Source organism: Heterodontus francisci, chromosome 4 (assembly GCF_036365525.1).
Source record: "Heterodontus francisci isolate sHetFra1 chromosome 4, sHetFra1.hap1, whole genome shotgun sequence".
Taxonomy (NCBI): Eukaryota; Metazoa; Chordata; class Chondrichthyes; order Heterodontiformes; family Heterodontidae; genus Heterodontus; species Heterodontus francisci.
The window spans coordinates 57,433,581-57,454,344 of NC_090374.1; the positions used below are offsets into that span (position 1 = coordinate 57,433,581).

General features: G+C 42.7%; 1 protein-coding gene across 1 annotated transcript in view; it reads left to right on the forward strand.

Annotated features, from left to right (window-relative positions):
* The window catches only part of msh3 (mutS homolog 3 (E. coli)), a 405,607-nt gene that overhangs the window by 77,213 nt on the left and 307,630 nt on the right, over window positions 1–20,764 (forward strand). Inside the window, exons 7-8 of the mRNA XM_068029606.1 lie at window positions 8,903–9,048; window positions 15,799–15,965. Of these exons, the coding sequence (XP_067885707.1) occupies window positions 8,903–9,048; window positions 15,799–15,965 (313 nt within the window). The remainder of the gene's footprint in view (window positions 1–8,902; window positions 9,049–15,798; window positions 15,966–20,764) is intronic.

Here is a 20,764-nt window from a genome sequence, read left to right on the forward strand (position 1 = left end):
CATTATTGTGATCGCTGCTACCTAGGGGTGCCTTAACCATGAGGTCATTAATCCTATCGTATTGCACAATACCAGGTCTAGTGTCGCCTGCTCTCTGGTAGGCTGCAGAACGTATTGTTCCAAGAAATTATCCCAGAAACATTCTATGTACTCCTCATCTAGGCTACCTTTGCCCATCTGATTTTTCCAGTCTATATGTAGGTTAAAATCCCCCATAATTATTGCTCTACCTTTCTGACAAGCTGCCATTATTTCTTCCTTTTATACCCCGTCCTACAGTATGATTAATGTTAGGTGGCCTGTACACCACTCCCACAAGTGACTTTTTGTCTTTATGATTTCTCATCTCTACTCAAACTGTTTCTACATCCTGGTCTCCTGAACGCAGGACATCCCTCTCTATTGCGCTAAGACCATGATTAATTAACAGAGTCATCCCTCTACCTTTTACTCGCTTCCTGTCCTTCCTAAATGCCATATGCCCTTCAATATTCAGGTCCCAATCTATGTCGTCCTGCAGCCATGTCTCTGTAATGGCTGTCCGAGCATATTTATTTCTATTTGTGCTCTCAGTTCATCTGATTTGTTTCGAATGCTACGTGCATTCAGATACAGAGCCTTTAGTTTTGTCCTTTTTTATTATTTTTGTAACCTCTAGCCTTATCAGTTGATTTACTCTTAGATTTGTATGCTTGTCCCTTTCTGTCACAATCGGTTTATCATTTCCCATATTAATACCTTTCTTTCTTGCCTTCCCTCTACATGATTTACCATATCTTCCCAAATTTGATCCCTTGCCTCCACTATTCATTTTAAAACCCTCTCTATTTCCCTAGAATGCGACTAGCCAGAACACCGACCCCAGCACGGTTCAGGTGTAGACCGTCCCAATTGTACAGCCGCCACTTTCCCCAGGACTGGTGCCAGTGCCCCACGAACCGGAACCCACTTCTACTACACTGGTCTTCGAGCTACGCATTAATTTCTCTAATCTTATTTTCCCTATGCTAATTCGCACGTGGCTCAGGTTCTGCTTCTTAATTTGGTGACTAGTTCCTCATATTGGCAATGCAGAACCTCATTCCTTGTCCTACCTATGTCGTTTGTACCTACATGGACCACGACGACTGGATCCCACTGTAGGTTCCTCTCCAACCCTGAGCATATGTCTGGACTCTCGCTCTTTGCTGCAGAGAACAGTGTCAGTCCCTCTAACTACATTATCACCTACTACCACTATGTTCCTTTTTTCTCCCTCAACTTGAATGGCTTGCTGTACCATGGTGCCATAACTAGGTTGCTCATCCAAACAAGCTGAAAGAACCTCAGACCTGTTGGGCAATCGCAAAGGCTGAGACTCCTGCCCTCTGGGTCCCCTTACCTGTCCCAGCTGCAGCCACACACTCCTGTCCCTGACCACTGACCAAGTGAGAAGATCCTATCCTGAGGGGTGTGACCACCTCCTGGTACAAAATGTCCAGGTATCTTTTCCTCCTCCCCGATGTGTTGCAGTTTCTGCAGCTCAGCCTCCAGTTCAATGACTGAGCCGAAGCTCTTCGAACTGCAAACACTGCAGACGTGTTTGCCCTAGATCACACTGGCATCCAGGAGCTTCCACATGCTGCAGCCGTGACACATCACCTGTCCTGCCATCCTTACTGTGTTTTAATTAACTAATTATTTTGTTCAATTATTTATTTTGTTTTCTTTTTTTATATATCATATTTATTAAGCTTATCACTAGTTCCTTTACTTTTTTTATACTTTAGGATTAGAATGGAACTTAATCACTTACCAAATACTCACCAAACAGCCTTGTGGACTCAACATTTAGAGTCAGAGTCGTACAGCATAGAAACAGGCCCTTCGGCCCACCGCGTCCATGCCGACCATGATGCCTATCTATACTAATCCCACCTGCCTGCATTAATTCCATATCCCTCTGTGCCTTGCTCATTCAAGTACCTGTCCAGATGACTCTTAAATGTCGCTACTGTTCCTGCCTCCACCACCTCCTCTGGCAGCTCATTCCAGATACCCACTATTCTTTGTGTGAAAAATTTACCCCTTTGATCCCCTTTAAACCTCCTCCCTCTCACCTTAAATCTGTGCCCTCTAGTTTTAGTCACCCCTACCATGGGAAACAGACTCTGGCTATCTACCCTATCTATGCCTCTCATAATTTTATATACCTCTATCATGTCCCCTCTCAGCCTCCTTCGCTCCAGGGACAACAGACCCAGCCTATCCAATCTTTCTTTATAACTCAAGCCCTCCAAACCAGGCAACATCCTTGTGAATCTTTCCTGTACCCTCTCTAGCTTAATCACATCTTTCCTGTACCCTCTCTAGCTTAATCACATCTTTCCTGTAGTGCGGTGACCAGAACTGCACACAGTACTCCAAATGCGGCCTAACCAACGTTATGTACAACTGTAACATGACATCCCAACTCTTGTACTCAATGCCTCGGCCGATGAAGGCAAGCATGCCATTCTCCTTTTTCACCACCCTGTCTACCTGTGTTGCCACTTTCAGGGAACTATGTACTTGCACCCCAAGATCTCTCTGCTCAACAACACTCCCCAGGGCCCTGCTATTCACTGTATATGTCCTGCCCTGGTTTAACTTCCCAAAATGCATCACTTCGCACTTGTCTGCATTAAATTCCATTTGCCAATCCCTTGCCCACTTTCCCAGTTGAACTATATCCTGTTGTAACCTTAGACAACGTTCTTCACTGTCCACTGTACCACCAATTTTGGTGTCATCTGCAGACTTACTAACCATGCCCCCGACATTCACATCCAAGTCATTAATATATATGACAAACAACAGAGGGCCCAGCAGCGATCCCTGCGGCACACCACTGGTCACCAGCCTCCAATCTGACAAACAACCCTCCACTACCACCCTCCGCCTCCAGTCACCAAGCCAATTTTGTATCCAATTGGCTAGCTCACCCTGGATCCCATGTGTTCGAACCTTCTGGACCAGCCTACCATGCGGGACCTTGTCAAAGGCCTTGCTAAAGTCCATGAAGACAAAATCCATTGCCCTGCCCTCATCAATCCTCTTGGTCACCTCCTCAAAAAACTCAATCAAATTCGTGAGACATGATTTCCTACGCACAAAGCCATGCTGACTATCTGCCTTTCCAAACGCATATAAATCCTGTCTCTCAGAATCCCTTCCAATAACTTTCCCACCACTGATGTAAGGCTCACCGACCTGTAGTTCCCTGGCTTATCCCTGCTGCCCTTAAATAAAGGCACAACATTAGCTATCCTTCAGTCTTCTGGTACCTCACCCGTGGCTATTGATACAAAAATCTCTGCCAGGGCCCCAGCAACCTCCTCCCTTGCTTCCCATAGCATCGTCGGATGCACTTGGTCAGGCCCTGGGGATTTATCTAAATCGTTTCAAAACTTCCAACACCACTTCCTTTGTGATGTTGATATGCTCCAGGATATCACTGTTCCCTCCCTTGAACTCACTAGCTTCCATGACCTTCTCCATGGTAAATACAGATAAGAAGTATTCATTTAAGATCTCGCCCACTTCCTGTGGCTCCACGCATAGATTGCCACACTGATCCTTAAGGGGACCTACTCTCTCCCTAGCTACCCGTTTACTCTTAATATACTTGTAGAATCTTTTAGGATTCTCCTTTATCTTATCTGCCAGGGAAATCTCATGGCCCCTTTTCGCCCTCCTAATTTCCTCAAGTGTACTGCTACATCCCCCTATACTACTCGAGGGACTCGCCTGATCCCAGCTGCCTATACCTGACATATGCCTCTTTCTGTGTCCTGAACAGACCTTCAATATCCCTCGTCAACCAAGGTTCCCTAAACTTGCCAGCCTTGCCCTTCCATCTAACAGGAACATGCCGGCCCTGAACTCTTCCTATCTCACTTTTAAAAGCCTCCCACTTGCCAGACGTCCCTTTACCTGTAAACAGCCTTTCCCATTCAACTTTTGAGAGTTCCTGTCTGATGCCATCGAAATTAGCCTTCCCCCAATTTAGGACTTCAACCTGAGGACCAGTCCTCTCCTTTTTCATAACTATCTTGAAGGTAATAGTTATGGTCATTGGTCCCAAAGTGTTCAACAATTTCAGAGCACGACTGGCCTTTTTTTATATTTCTCTTTTTAAAAAAATCATTTTGTCTTATTTTATTGTATTTTTTAACCATGTGCCTGTTTTTCATGTGCTCTACAGCCTTGTGGACTCAACATTGAGTTCAACAATTTCAGAGTATGACTGGCCTTTTTATTTTTATATTTCTCTTTTTTTATCATTTTATTTTATAACCTTGTGCCTGTTTTCTTGTACTTTTGAACTGAGTTGCTCATTACTCTGCCATTAACACTCTCTGGATTACTTCTTTGTCTTTCACCACAAGCATTAACACGCTCTTTGCCTTTGTCCCGTGACATCTTCATTACTTAATCTCTTCTGCCCTCTGCCCTATCACATACCTTCCCTTTTGTTCTCTTACCCTCAAACCACCCTCCTTCACTTGCTTAAAATCTTTTCCTTTTCTAACCTTTGCCAGTTCTGATGAAAGGTCACAGACCTGAAATGTTAACTCTACTTCTCTCTCCACAGATGCTTCCTGACCTGCTAAGTATTTCCAGGGCTTTGTTTTTATTTCAGATTTCCAGCAGCATTAGTAGTATTTTGCTTTTATTCCTTATGGTAGCAAGTTCCAGATTCTTGCCAATCTTTGGGGAAAGCAGTTTCTCCTGAATTTCTATTGGATTTATTAGTGACTGTCTTATATTTCTGGACCCTATTTCTTGTCTTACCCGCAAGTGGAAACATCTATTCTTTTGCCCTATCAGAACCTTTCGTAATCTTAAAGAGCCTCTTCGTCATCCATTTCCTGGAGATGAGAACCTCTGCCTGTTCTAGCCCCAGTCCGGTTATAGGGGATAGCAATGTCTTGGTTGTTATTCGACTAGTAATCCAGAGGCCTGTTCAAATAATCCAAAGATTGTGAGTTCAAATCCATCCCAATGAGAATTTGAGTTAAGATTTTTTTTTTAAGAGAAGGATCTGGAAATGAAAGACTGGTATCAGTAAAAGTAACCCTGAAATTTTCAGATTGTCGCATAAACCCAGCTGGTCCACTAATCTCCTTTAGACATGCTGTCCTTACTTGGTCTGGACTAGAAAATAAGACTGGCAAAGAGAGAAGGAGAATAGAATGGCATTCAACATAAAAGGGAATCCAAAAGTCTTCTCCCGGAATGTAAATAGCGAACAGGTAATAAGAGGTGGAATGGGGCCTATTTGGGACAAGGAGGGTAATATATATGCTTAATGCACAAGGCAAGGCTAGAATGCTTAATGAGTATTTTGTATCGGTGTTTATGAAGGGAGAGGAATCTGACAAAATATCGATAGAAGCAAGAGAGAGTCGAGGCAATGGATAGAGTAAAAGTTGAGAGGAAGGGGCTACTGGAAAGGTTGGCTGTGCTTAGGGTAGATAACTCACCTGGTCCTGATGGCTTACATCCCAGGTTACTGAAGGAACTGAGGGTGGAGATGGCGGAAGGGCTGACCGTAATTTTCCAAACTTTAGATATGGGGTAGGTGCCAGAGGATTGGAGAGTGGCAAATGTGACGCCCTTATTTAAGAAGGGGTGTAAGGGCAGTCCGAGAAAATGCTGGAAATACTCAGCAGATCTGACAGCATCTGGGAGAGAGGAGCAGAGTTAACGTTTCAGGTCTGTGACTTTCTAACAACTACAGGCTAGTTAGTTTAACATCAGTGGTAGGTAAGGTTTTAGAAACAATAATCGGGGAAAAAATCAACTGCCACTTGGAAAGGTTTGAGTTAATTAAGGATAGCCAGCACGGATTTGTAAAAGGCAGATCATGCCTGACTAGACTAATTGAATTTTTTGATGAAGTGACAGAAAGTTGATGAAGGGAATGCGGTGAATGTTGTCTATATGGAGTTTAGGAAAGTGTTTGATAAAGTACCATATAAAAGGCTGGTTAACAAAATTGAGGTTCATGGCATAGGAGGGTCAATGTCCAATGTGATAAAAAAAAAAAATTGGCTTAAGGACAGAAAATAGTGAGTCGTACTAAATGGTTGTTTTTCAGATTGGAGGATGGTAGACAGTGGTGTTCCCCAAGGGTCAGTGCTGGGACCACTGATTTTTTTTTTTGTTGCTATGTATCAATGACTTGGATCTTGGAATACCGAGCAGAATCTCAAAATTTGCCGATGATACCAAACTTGGAGGAGTGGTAAATAGTGAGGATGATACGAGCCACCTGCAACAGGACGGCAATAGGCTAGCAGAATGGGCAGACCAAGGCAGATGGAATTTAATACTGACAAGTGTGAAGTGATGCATTTTGGCAGAAGGAATAGGGAGAGGCAATATAGACGTAATGGTGCAGTTCTAAAGAGTGTGCAGGAACAGAGGGACCTTGTGGGTGCATGTGCCTCAATCTTTGAAAGTGGCGGGACATAATGAGAGATTGGTTAGCAAAACATACAGGGTCCTGGACTTGGTAAATAAAGGCATAGAGTGGAAAAAGCAGGGAAGTTACGCTGAACCTTTATAAAGCTCTGGCTAGGCCCCAACTGGAGTCCAGTTCTAGTCACCACACATCAGGAAGGATGTGAAAGTTTTAGTCATAGGGATACAGCACTGAAACAGCCCCTTCGGCCCACCGAGTCTGCGTTGACCATCAACCACCTATTTATACTAATCATATATTAACCCCATTTTTCCCTCTCATCCCCACCTTCCCTCAATTCTCCTACCACCTACCTACACTAGGGGCAATTTTTTTTTTTTTTGGCCAATTTTCCTATCAACCCGCAAGTCTTTGGCACGTGGGAGGAAACAGGAGCACCCGGAGGAAACCCACGCGGTCACAGGGAGAACTTGCAAACTCTGCACAGGCAGTACCTAGAACTGAACCCGGGTCGCTGGAGCTGTGAGGTTGCGGTGCAGAGGAGATTTACCAGAATGGTTCCAGGGATGAGGAATTTTAGCTACAAGTTTAGCTTGGAGAAACAGGTTGTTCTCCTTGGAGCAAAGGAGATTGAGGGGAGATTTGATAGAGGTGTACAAGATTATGACTGGCTTAGATAAGTTAGAGAAAGGAAAGCTGTTCCCATTAGCTGATGGTACAAGGCCTAAGGGACACAGATTGAAGGTTTTGGGCAAGAGATGCAGGGGGGAATGTGAGAATTTTTTACGCAGTGGTAATGATCTGAGACGCTGTCCATGAGGGTGGTGGAAACAGGGACAATCCATGATTTCAAAAGGAAATTGGATGGGCACTTGAAGGAAATAAACTCGCAGGGCTACGGGGATCAAGCGGGGACTGGGACTGACTGGATTGCTCTGTGGAGAGCCAGCATGGACTCGATGGGCTGGATTTCCTCCTCCTATGCTGTAAATGATTCTATAGCTGGGATTTTATCTGGGTGACGGGTCTCAGCCACTAGCTAAAGCGCCGGCATAAGCCCCACGTCGCCTCCTCTGGGGAAGGTGCGCCACATTACGTGTCAATTAGGCACTTAAATGGACAGTGGCGGGCCTTTCCCAGGATTAAGTCCCGCCTGCTGAGCTGCTGGCCAATCAGAGGTCGGCAGCTGTTTCACTGAGCAGTGCCACTGTGAATGTGGTGGCAGGTGCCAGTACCTGACCTACTGGAGGCGAGGGACTCAGGACACAGGTGTTAGGGCAGGAGGGGTTCCCTGGGATGGGGGTCATGGGGAAGGGGGTTGTAAGGAGGTTGGCAGCAAGGGCAGGGTCGTGGCAGTCAGCAGACCCCCCCCCCTTTCCCAATGCTGGGTCCCTCAAACAGGCTCTAAGTGCCTTTTAACGAGAGTCCCCACACCCTGGACCCCTCAAGCAACCCACACTGAATTGCTTGGCGTGCTTCCCATGTGGCAACGGGCCTGCCAGCCGCTGGGTTGATACCGGTGGCGGTGGGATGAAGCCCTTGACATTAATTGTCCACTTAAGGGCTTCAATTGGCGGAATGGTAGGACGGTTGTCCGTGGGCCTTTTCGTTCCGGACTTAATTTGGCTACAATCCCGGCCAATTTATATGCTCTCCTGCCTCCCAAGTGCCCGTGGAGGAGGGCATAAAATTCCCTCCCTGACTCCGTGATTCCAGCCTCTCACAAACCTGGTTGACTATTAACTGTCCTCTGAAGTGACCGAGCAAGCCAGTTGTTTAAAACCAGTACAGTAGAAAACCCGCACCACTTTCTCAAGACAAGTAGGCTTGGTCAGTAAGTACCGGCCTACCCATCGGTGCGCGCACCCTGGGAATGTGTAATAGTTTAAAAAAAAAATTTGACCTGAAAGACATTTTGGACTTCGGTTTGGTCATTCTGAACCAGGCTGCTGGAAGGTGAATGAGAAAGACTTTGGGTGACGCTTTCTCTAATTTTAATGTTTAATTTCCCCCTTTTTGGGAAAAAACTTTTATTTTAATCCTAAAATGTAATTCTTTGGATTCCTTTGAAACTTCCCATTTCACAGGGAGATCTGTCCACCCTGCCCGCCTAAAGAGTACTACACCTACATTATGTGGAGTAGACTGGCACCTAATAACTGGACCAAAGTGACAAAGATCAAATTATTTTAACAACCTGCTGACAATTCAGTGTCATCTATCTGATGCACTGAATGACATGTTTCTGTGCTGTAAATACTGTGTATTTATCTGAAGAGCATAAATATACAGGCTTGTCTGGTGACAGGATTACAATGTGTGATTGAATCAACATTTGTGATTTTTGAACCCAGATTTGGTGACGGTTTAAGTGTATTGGTGGAATGGCAGATGTATATTTCATTAGGTAACTGAATACTAATTTGTCCTATGTTCCTTGACTATTGTTACATATTAACCCACTGCTGAACCTGGACAGTGACTCCGTTGAAGTCGGAGATGTCCTTAGTGAACTTCCCAACAACTACCTGATGTGTATCTGTGAACAAACAAAAAAGAAAGACCATAAGAAACCAGGAGTTCTGATTGGGCTTGTGGTAAGAATCCCTTCACAATGAACGTCTCTAAACATGAATTGCTTCTGAAGTTTCAAATGTACACTAGAGAAACTGAATGCTGACCTAGACTAGCCTTTTGTCCCAAAGATATTTTGTGTTATCCGTGAAAATTGATATCTGTAAGAAATACTTGGCGGAAATAATGGATTAAAATTTAATTTTGTGCTCGGACTTTACGTGCAGTGCCTGCAAAAAGAACAACTTGCATTTGTGGGGTGTCCAAAACTAGGAGCCATTAATATAAATTCAATTTGATTCTACAGTAAATTGTGTAATTTATTTGTTCATGCAACAGTTCAGTTGCCATATATAAAAATACCATCTTCCAGTGCAGTGCAGTGCTGCTTGTCTCATGGAGAATTGTTTGTAGTCTTCCTTACTGACATGTTCTCTTGTTCTAAATTCAACCAATGCATTGCATTTAATTATTACAATGTGCTATGATTTTAACAGTTGCAGTGACTGTTGAATTGCTGTCTGAACTGAAAGAAAGATTTGCATTTATGTAGTGCCTTATGTCTCAAAGCGCTTTTCAGTCAATGAAGTAGTTTTGAAGTGTAGTCACTGCTGTAATGTAGGAAATGTAGTAGCCAATTTGCACACAGCTGAGCTTGAACACAATTTAACACTGCATTTTGCTGACATTTTTTCTCCGTCAAAACTTCTCACCGCTGAAAAACAAACTTCTAAAATTCACAAAGGAATGTCTTCTCGAAGCTTATCAAAATCAAAACTTGACCCGTCCAATCGGACTGTAAAATCCAGACTTCAAAATGGGTGCATCATCACCATTTCAGGGCAACTTGATCTGGGCAATAAATGCATCCTTGCCAGCATTATTAATATCCTGAGGAGAAAGTTAAAACAAGGAATCTACCTGATCTCCTAACAGGTGCTGCATATTTTGAATGAGGTTACAAGGAAGGGTTTTTGTTTATGTAGCCACTAGATGGCAGCAAAAGACACAGGGTGCCTTAACCTGCTTGTCCTTTAGTTAATAGAACAGCAGAACACTTACAGCAAGGAGGCCTCCTACTTAATACTCAATCCTATGTAATAAACGTGTCATGGTATTTTTTGACAGGTGTCAGCAACTGTTTAGCTGTTTTGTGTATTCTGTGAAATAGGTCAGTTTTATGCATCATGTTAACTGGGTCAGCCAGCAAACCTAGCCCACTCCTACTAGAGCAACAGAATGCAGATAGTGGAAATCTTAAAAAAAAAGAAACTGTTAGAAATACTCAGCAGGTCCGGTAGCATCATTGAAGAGAGAAAGAGTTAATGTTTCAGGTCAGTAACCCTTCGTCAGTACTGATGAAAGATCATTGACCTGAATTAACTGTTTCTTATTCCACAGATACTGCCAGAGCTGATGAGTATTTCCAGCATTTTCTGCTTTTATTTACCTAGCTCCCTTGTCAGAAATTGAATTGTATATGCAGTGTTTTCTATCCCAAGAGTTTAGCAAGTATCAGTTTTAATAATTGAGAAAGGATTGAGGGCAAGTTTAAAATCACATACCAATGCTTTTAGCTAGTGACTAGTAGTGAAAGCATTTTTTTGTTCAATTGTCAATTTTAGCAGCACAGTTTCTGGTTCTGAAATTTCTAATGTTTAGCAGATGTTATGCACCAGATTTTATTGTCAAAACAGCGATGAGGCTAATGGCACTCGTCGTTATTTATGTTTAAATGCATGGTTAAATGCAAATATCCCAGAGTTATTGCCTACTCTGTTTCTGCCATTAGCTTTGCGAAAACTGTATCTCTATATGAACTAAGCTTGCCACAGAAAGTTAAGTTTTGTTGTTACATGTATAAATAGCCTTTTAACAAATTCATAATTTTTAATTACAGCCAATCACCCTCTCTGACATGGAAAATTAACTATTACTAATGTGGACTCTCATTCCTTCAGGCATTAATTGTTGGCGATTTAAAAATCAAATTAATTTCTTTTAACCTTCCCTTTCTCTCCCCATTTCCTCTGTCTGTTAATCCAATTATTCGTTTCCTCCCTTTATTTCTCTCTCTCTATCTGATTTGGTACTGAATTCACTTTAATTTCCACTTCATTCTCCAACCTCTATCTATATCTCTTTCTCAGTCCTTCAATCTGATTAGTAAAAGGGATACACAGTTGCTTTCTCTGTTCACTCGTATCTCAGGTTTCCCTTGCCATGACACTTTTGGCTCCCATTTTCAACCACTTACTCAGGAATTGAGATTGTGGTGTATAATAGTAGTAGCAAGACATTATGCCAGAATTTTACATCGTGCCATAGGCCCTGCCCAATGGCAGAAAAAGTTGGTGGCGAACTTGCCTCTGCTGGGCCTGGAAGCCAAGCTGTCATTTTGTGTGGCCCAGGTCCTTAATTGGCCTTGGGCGAGACTTCTGTCCATCTGAAGCAGGAAGTCCTGCCTACAACTGCTGCCAGCCAATCAGTGGGCTGGCAGTCCTTCAGTCTAGCTGTGTCACCAAGAGCAGTGGCCACTGCTGGGACTGCACCCAGCCAGGACTGGCAACATGGGCGAGGCCCCAGAATACAAGTAAGTGTGTGGGGTGTTGCCGGGGACAACTGGCTGGGCAAGGGTTGTGGGGGAGGTGCTCCAGTGGGGACGGTTTGTGGTGTGTGTGGGGGCAACCCTCCATCGGGCAGAGTGCCCAATCAGGAGGGCCTCCTCAAAGCCTGCAAGGAGGCTGCCAGATTTTACTGGGCACCCTTCTGAGCTACTGAACCACCCACTCCATCACTGGTAATATACCAGCAGTGGTGGGAGGAGCCCCTTAAGTGGCCAATTAATTGGGGGCTGGTCGTCTCCTCCCCCACTGGACATTAAAGATCCCATGGCACGCTTCAAAGAAGACCAAGCAGCTCTGGTGCCTGAATCAATGTTTCCCCTTTCAACTGGTATTACCAAAAACAGATTAACTGGCCATTCATCTGATTGCAGTTTGTACAGCCTTACTTAGCAGTTATCCCAGGAATAGTAAGTGAGCGTATGCAAAGTGCTTTTTTTTTCCAGAAATGTGATACAATGTGCGATATAAACAATTTTTTTTAACATCGAAGATTAATTTTTTTGAAGATTTAGTGCTAATTTATTTTATCTAATATCACTTAAGAACTCTTGTAGATTAACAGATTAACTTTTCAATTACAGTGGGGCCTATATTATAATGCAAGATAACAACCCCCATCCCCCCTCCCCAACAGCCAAATGGAAATTGGTGGATAATAGTGTACCAGAGTTTGGTACTGAATAATCCTCGGTGTAAGAATGAAGACAGAATTGGAAAGAGGTCTGATTAGGTGGTAGAGGTGATGACTAAACACATTTTAGTGGGCCTTGTAATGGGAAGGATGTTTTGTGCAAATCCTTGCACTACTGAAATTTTGCTCAGAATTAGAGTGCAGACACTATTATTTCCATTGACCTTCTGAGCAGTCGACTAGTGCAGCGTTTGATGGTTACTGTGCTACTATAATAGATTCTGTGGGACCCCAAGATCAGTTTCTCCAGCATGAGAATGTAGATCTGCATCTGATCTATTTAGGATTTGGCGACACCTTAGTTTAATTTTTAAAATACTGTATAAAACACAGAAACCAAAGCTTTTTGTTTTCAGGAGAAATGGTGTATCCACTTGCACTGCTTAGCTGTTTAAAGTAATAGCTGCCATGTAAACACATGGCTGACTAAGCTAGTTTTTCACCTATCCAAGTGGGAAAGGTAGTTGTTAAGTATCCGTACCCAATACCTGGTGTGATTCTGAATGGTGACAGTTGACCTCCAGTGAATTCCAGTTTGTTAATCACCCCCACCCCTGTATTTCACAGCTTCTACATTTAGCAGACTCGCTAGTGAAAGAGTTACAATCATTGGAGTTATATAATTCCTGTAGATTTCACTCCTTGTACACTACAAATGCAGATGAAGTGTACAAAGTGCAAAGCGCTTTGGGAATTAAGACGCAGCAGGATTTAGAAGATTGGTCACCGTTCAGTTTCATGACACAAGGTGCTGATTTGAATACAGTTACGGTGGAGAAAACTGGGGAAGAAGAGTAGAGCAAGAAAAAATTCTAAGATGGGCAGTAAATAACGTCGCAGTTTCCATGGCTGCAGAATTGTGGACCCATTGAGGCCTGTATTTAATCTATCAAGGCAGTTGTAGGGGATCCAATCCTAGAAGTGGGGTTGAGGCACTTGTTTTTGTAAACTACAATTTATAACACGTCTTTCATTATTGTGAATAGAATCTAAACTTAATAAATGTTGATGTAGTAACTTCTTGATCAAACTGATCTATCAATGGAAAAATTGTTTAAAGGCTGAAAACGTACCTGTACACAAGCCCAAAATGAATTTTCGATGAGGTGCCACAGCTACTGCACAAGAGCCCATGAAGTTGAGGGTAATAAATTAGCATGGATAGAAGATTGGCTAACTAACAGCAAACAGAATTTCGGGACAAATGGGTCCGTTTCAGGTTGGCAAACTGTAACTAATTGGGTGCCACAGAGATCGGTGCTGGGGTCTCAACTATTTACAATCTATATTAATGACTTGGGTGAAGAGACCGAGTACATTGTAGCCAAATTAGTTGACGTTGCAAGGATAGCTGGAAAAGCAAGTTGTGAGGAGGACCCAGAGTCTGCAAAGGCATAAGGTTAAGTGAGTGGGCAAAAATTTGGCAGATGGAGTATAATGTGGGAAAATGTGAGGTTATCCACTTTGATAGGAAGAATAGAAAAGCAAAATATTTAAATAGAGAGACAACAGATTGCTACTGCACAGAGGGATCTGAGTGTCCTTGTCAAACACAAAAAGTCAACATGCAGGTGCAACAAGTAATTAGAAATGCAATTGGAAAGTTGGCCTTTATTGCAAGGGGGTGGAGTATAAAAGTAGGGAAGTCTTGCAACAACTGATCAGGGCATTGGTGAGACCACGCCTAGAGTACAGGGCACAGTTTTGGTCTCCTTATTTAAGGAGCAATATACTTGCATTGAAGGCAGTTCAGAGAAGGTTCATTAGGTTGATTCTTGGGATGAAGGAGGTTGTCTTTTGAGGAAAGGTTGAGCAGGTTGGGCCCATACTCATTGGAGTTTAGAAGAATAAGAGATGATCTTTTTGAAACGTATAAGATTCTGAGGGGTCTTGATAGGGTAAATGCTGAGAGGATGTTTCCCCTCATGGGGGAATCTGAACTAAGGGTCACAGTTGCAAAATTAGGTGTCTCCCATTTAAGACTGAGATGAGGAGGAATTTCTTCTCTCAGGGTTGTTAATCTCTGGAGTTCTCTTTCCCAGAGAGCAGTGGAGGCTGGGTCATCGAATGTATTCAAGGCTGAGCTAGACAGATTTTTGATCTACAAGGGAGTCAAGGAAAGTGTAGTTAAGGGTACGGTCAGATCAGCCATAATATTGAATGGCGGAGCAGGCTCGAGGGGCTAAATGACCCACTTCTGCTTCTATCATGTTCTTCCATTTGAGCTGTGGTTCAGTATCTTTGCTAGTAGGCTATCTCTTGTTAACTACTTTAATTAATGATTTCCAAAAAAACATCGCTGTGACACCTAAAACAAAAAACGAAAATGCTGGAAATACTCAGCGGGTCAGGCAGCATTTATGGAGAGAAACATAGTTAATGTTAAGGTTTCAGGTCTTTGTGACCTTTCATCAGAACTGGCAAAAGTTAGAAATGTAATAGGTATTGAGCAAGTGAAATGGGGGTGGGAATGGAAGAAGAACAAAAGGGAAGACCTGTGATATGGTGGAGGGCAGGACATATTAAATGACAGAAGGTTTTACAGTACAAATCCTAAGCAGGTAGTAATGGGGCAAATGGAGAAACCTCTACATTGAGGAGACTACACGCAGACTGGGTGACTGCTTTTTGGAATACCTTTGTTCAGTCCACAAGCGCAACTCGGAGCTTCCTGTTGCCTGTCATTTCAATTCTCCACCTTGCTTGCACTCTGACCTTTCTGTCCTTGGCCTGCTACAGTGTTCCAATGAAGCTCAAAGCAAGCTCGAGGAACAGCATCTCATTTTTCGACTGGGCACTTTACAGCCTTCCGGACTCAATATTGAGTTCAATCATTTTAGATCATAACCTCTGCCTCCATTTTTTTTAATTTTTAGTGTTTTTTTTTTGCTGGTTCATTTCTTCCCCCCGCCCCCCCCCCCCCCCACCCCAACCCCTTCGTGTTCAGATGACTGCTATCCTGCCATTTACACCTCATCCAGACACATCTTTTGTTTCTTCACTTGTCCCATTATTACCTGCTTAAGCTTTGTACCATGAAACCTTTTGCCATTTAACCTGTCCTGCCCTCTGTCCTATCACAGACCTTCTCTTTATCCTCTTTTCCCTTCGCCCTTTCACTTGCTTAAAACCGATTGCATTTCTGACTTTTGTCAGTTCTGATGAAAGGTCACAAAGACCTGAAACAGTAACTCTCTCTTTTTCTCTCCACAGATGCTGCCTGACTTGTTGCATATTTCAAGCATTTTCTGTTTTTGTTTTAGATTTCCATTATCTGCAGTATTTTGCTTTTGTACTGCTAAGCCTGCATTAGGCTGGTCCATCAGTGTATTTGCAAAAAACATAAAACCTTGATGAACTGCATTTTGGGAAAAAAAAATCCATCTGGAATTCTAGAAACTTTGGACTTTGTGTCGAATTTCCTTAATTTTGACTTTAACCATTGTATTTCGCAGGCAGTCCAACCCAACACTGGTGATGTGGTTTTCGACTGTTTTCATGACTGTAAATCCAGGTCCGAGCTGGAAAGCCGGATCCTATGCCTACAGCCAGTTGAAATTCTGCTCCCGGCGGAGTTGTCTGAGAACACGGAAAAGCTTGTGGCGAGCATCACTGCTTCAAGGTACATCTGACGTGAGCAGGTTGACTTTTATGAAAGTACACTGGGCATGTCGATGTTTGTTTCTTCTAGATGATGTTTGAAAATGGCCAGCCCATGCATCTTCTATAGCAGGAGAGTCAAATTCATTTTATCCAGTGGGCCTGATCTGACATCCTGGCACTTGGTATGGGCTACATTCAGCAAAAGTTATTTGGACACTCTGGGTTAGAAATCTGAATGTGTTGTGCCTGTTTTTGTGTCAGTTATTTTAGACGTCAGGTAAAGACCGGCTACCCGACCCGAACCCGATGGGACTTGACCACTTGTCGGGTTCGGGTCGGGCAGGGCCGGGCACCTCTATCACAACGTCAGGTTAGTGACTCTAATGTTAATTTACTTTTTAGACTTTAAAGGTGATTTTGTTAGTTATTTTAAGCTTGTGCAGGTAAGGAACAAAGTGAAAAATGGACGGTAAGTTAACTGATGGTCGGGTCCAGTGCAGGAAAAAATGAAAGGACTCTGGCCAGGTCGGGGTTGGATGGGGTTCTGTTGGGCTCGGGTCGGGTCTCATTTGCAGACCCAAGCAGGCCTTTAACGTGAGGCACCATTGGTATGGCTTCTGCTATATATGCCTCACTGGTTTTTAGGCATCCCTGGCAGCCACCCAAAATCAGTGTAGGATTACTTTATAGATGCAAAGATGGGTCCCACACTTGTTCCTGGGTAATGCACTGCACAAGCTCTGGGTAGTTTTTCCAGTTCTCCTGGGGCCTAAACAGCAGGGATGTTAGGGATCTTATAGGGATCATTAGAGGCTGCTGAAGAAACAGTGGGGAAAGAGTGCCTCTTCTCCACAGCACTACTGCCGACTGCTGCCTGCTAGTACTTGGCCCTCCCCGAACTTTCCTCCGCCTGCCTGCCAGAACTTACCAGTGATGCAGCAAAGCCCAAATTTGATCCCCATGTCAGGTGAGCTGTCTCTGCAGGTGAGATAATGTGACACAGATCACCTCTATTGCAATGAGGCCTCAGGCCCAATTTTTGGACGAGGCTCTAGCTCCGTGCAGATTACAATTTCCCCATTATTTCTGTAGGATTTAACATGCAAATGTGCAGTTCTTCAAAATTTCACCCTCTGAAAATGGATTTAATGCCCTAGTTATTTCATGGGCAATCACATCTTAACAGCAACATCACTGACATGGTGAGCATTAGAAAACTTTATTTGTTGCTTTTTGAGATTGTTGCTGTTTGAGCGATGGTGCTTATTTAGGAAATTTACCTCTTGTATATCCTTCCTGTGCACTTCCCATATCCCTGATCATGGTGTGTGCCATAGTGTTCTTGAATGTTTTATTCTTTCACTCCTGCTACTTGTTGCTTACAATTCCAGCATGTGAGATATCCATTCATGTCCACAAAGGAATACAAAATTAATTTGAAAATTCATCTGTATGTTCCAGTAATTCATCCAATTGGTGACAAATATGTTCTGGGTACAAACTGCACAGTTTAAGAGGGGGAGTACAGAGATTTTTGCAATGACTATTGTCAGAGTATAAAGGCCAATTATTTTTGACTTTTTGAAAAAAAAACCCCTACATTTTCTTTTGTCAAAGGCACTGAAATTGATTGCAATTGATTTTATCGAGTGAGATGGACTGAGGCAAATTAGCTTAGAATTTAGAGCACAGAAACACAAGCCATTTGCTTTGGTGTTTAAGCATCTCACGAACTTCCTTCCATCCTACTTCATCTCACCCGATCCACATAGCTTCTACTCCTTGATCCTTCATGTGCTTATGTAGCTTCTCAATTCACCTCATCTGGTTCTGCATTCTCACTACCCTCTGTTTTTTAAGTCTGTTCCTCCAGAAATAATCCCAGCACTTTGTTTGCATTTTTAATATTTTTGTTAACCCTGCATTGCTGCTCAGAATGATTTACCCATAGACTCCTGAGCTCCTCTACGCCATTTAAACTTGGTTTCCAAGGAGTATGTGGCCTCCTTACTCCTTTTATCAAAATGTACCACCTCACACTTCCTATATTGAGGCTCATTTGCCAATTTCATGCAAGTTTGTGAATATCTTTTATTTTATCACAGTCTGGCATCTCTGTCCTCGGCATCCTACACTGTTCCAGTGAAGCTCAACGTAAGTTCGAGGAACAACACCTCATCCTTCGATTAGGCATATTACAGCCTTCTGGACTCAACATTGATTTCAACGATTTCAGACCGTAACCTCTGGCCCCCATTTTGTTTCCTTTTCTTTGCTGGTTTTGGTTTTTAGGACCAAAACAAAATTGGGGTGTTGCAGCTCATTATGGCAGACCTCACCAGCATTGCTCTGCTGCTGATTAGAATACTATGTGGAAAGTTGAAAAGTTCACCAGAATGCTGGCAGGCAGTCAGTAATAAAATAAGACCACAAATAGAACAGCTGCACAAAAGGGAAAAAAGTTTGATTTGAATATTACACAGAACTACAAAACATCTGATTTAAAAGTGTCAGTATATGTATGATGGGATGTCAGGTTGAGCTGTGATGCTTCTGTAGTTAAATAGTAAATTGATTCTTGCTGTCTAGGTTTACATATGAATTATGCACAAGTATGGTACTTTTGACTTTAGAAGTGGAGGGAAATAAAGCAAGAAACTTGGATTTATATAGCGCCTTTTACGAACTCCATGTCCCAAGTACTTTTCAGCCTACGAAGTACTTTTGGAGTGTATTCACTGTTGTAAGAAACACAGCAATGTGATAATGACCAGGCAATTTTGTTTTTAATGATGTTGACTGAGATGAATATTGGCCAGGACACTGGGAATAGCTTGGCTGCCATTTGAAATAGAATCATGGGAACTGTTAAATTCCCTTGAGAGGGCAGATGTGGCCTCGGTTTAATGTCTCATCCGAGAGACGGCACCTCTAATGTTGCAGCACTCCCTCAGTACTGCACTGGAATGTCAGCCTTAATTTTTGACTCAGGTAGGAGTGCTACTAACTGTGCCATGGGTGATAGCAAAAAGGAGGGGGTGGGGGAAGGAGAGGTATATTTAGTTGAGGAAAAACTGGTACGAAGTAGCATTAGTGCAAGAGCAGAAAATGGATGCCTTTTTTTTTCACTGGCAGATCCTCCTGTGGATACGTTTGTTACACATTGCATGACCACGCTGCCTTTTGGTAAAGGAGTTTCTCATTTTTTATTCTTTCTTGGGATGTGGGTGTCACTGGCAAGGCCAGTAATTGTTGCCCATCCCTAATTGCCCTTGACCTGAATGGCTTGCTAGACCATTTCAGAGGGCAGTTAAGAGTCAACCACAGTGCTGTGGGTCTAGAGACACATGTAAGCCAGGCCAGGTAAGGACGGCAGATTTCTTTCCTTAAAAGACATTAGTGAACCAGATGGGTTTTTATGACAATCGATGATAGTTTCATGGCACCATTGCTGAGACCAGCTTTCAACTCCAGATTTTAATTAATTGAATTTAAATTCCATCAGCTGCCGAGGTGGGATTTGAACCTGTGTCCCCAGGGCATTAGCCCAGGCCTCTGGATTACTAGACCGGTGACATTACCAATACACCACCATCTCATAAATATTGGAATAATGAGAATGAATTGGGCAGCTGCTTTTTAACACCAGCATATTGGCTGTTGCCAGTATATTTACCAATTTAAAGCAACCAGCCAGGACTTTGGCTAAATGCTTCCCATGCTTTCACAAAGTTGGGGCATTTTTTGAAAATATTGCTAAGGCCCAGGTCTGAACTTGTCACATTGACAGTTGTTGTCTTTCTGGAAGATGTTTATCTTTGGCTGTCAGCCTCATTTCTTTTGCCCATACAGTCCATATGTTTTTAATTTGCTTTCTCTCATACTAGTTTTAGAAAAAAATAAACCCTTTTTAAAAAAAAAAAATTTTTTTCATCACAAAAACACAGCCCCACACTGTGATTCTGGTGTGCAGAGTTAGTATGAGCAGATTACCAAATGGAACTAACATCAGGAAACCTTATGGAGATGTGGCTTCACGTGGATACTTCAACATTGTTGCTGGGAAACTGGAGTTGTTTGTGAATCATCTTCATGAATGGATGATATTTTAATTTTTTATGTATTAACTCTATTTAAGCATTGCATATGCCATGTGTATGAATCAGTATATATGTGGCATGCAAAAAACCTCATGTATTCATAGTTATTTTGAAAAGTGTAAACTGGGAACAGGGTGAGGTATTTTCTGTCATTATTTATTAATTTGACCCAATTTCCCATCCTCTTGCTGTGCTGGGAAAGCTGTGTATGTGGTCTGTTATCTTGTCTTTGCCAAGGCTACTGCTGATCCACCAGGCAAACTGCTGTGTTTTGCATCTTTTATTGTTGGGCTGCCTCTGCAGGGTTGGTCTTTTGGTTAGAACAGGCACATAAGTTATGGGCTATAGAGACTATTTGACCAGGACATTGCCCATGTGGTTAGTCAATGCTTGTTGGTGAATCCCATTGTTTGTTTGTGAATTTTTTTTTTTCAATGATGCACAAGCAGGCAACTTATAGAACAGAAATACAACTTGAGTTATGCTGCAGTGAGTTTGACAAACGGGTTAAATTAAGAGAATTTTAGTTTAACTAATGTGTGAATTTTGGATTGCAAACTGACAGCGGAGACACCAGAACACAACTCAGAATGGCTTTGCTATTTTAATCTTTAGTAGAATTGTTATATTGCCACAAACTATTTAAAAAAAAAAATAATAAATTGGGAGGTCTGTGAAAGTTGCCCTTCTGTCGATCTGGTTTGTTAGGTTAAATGTA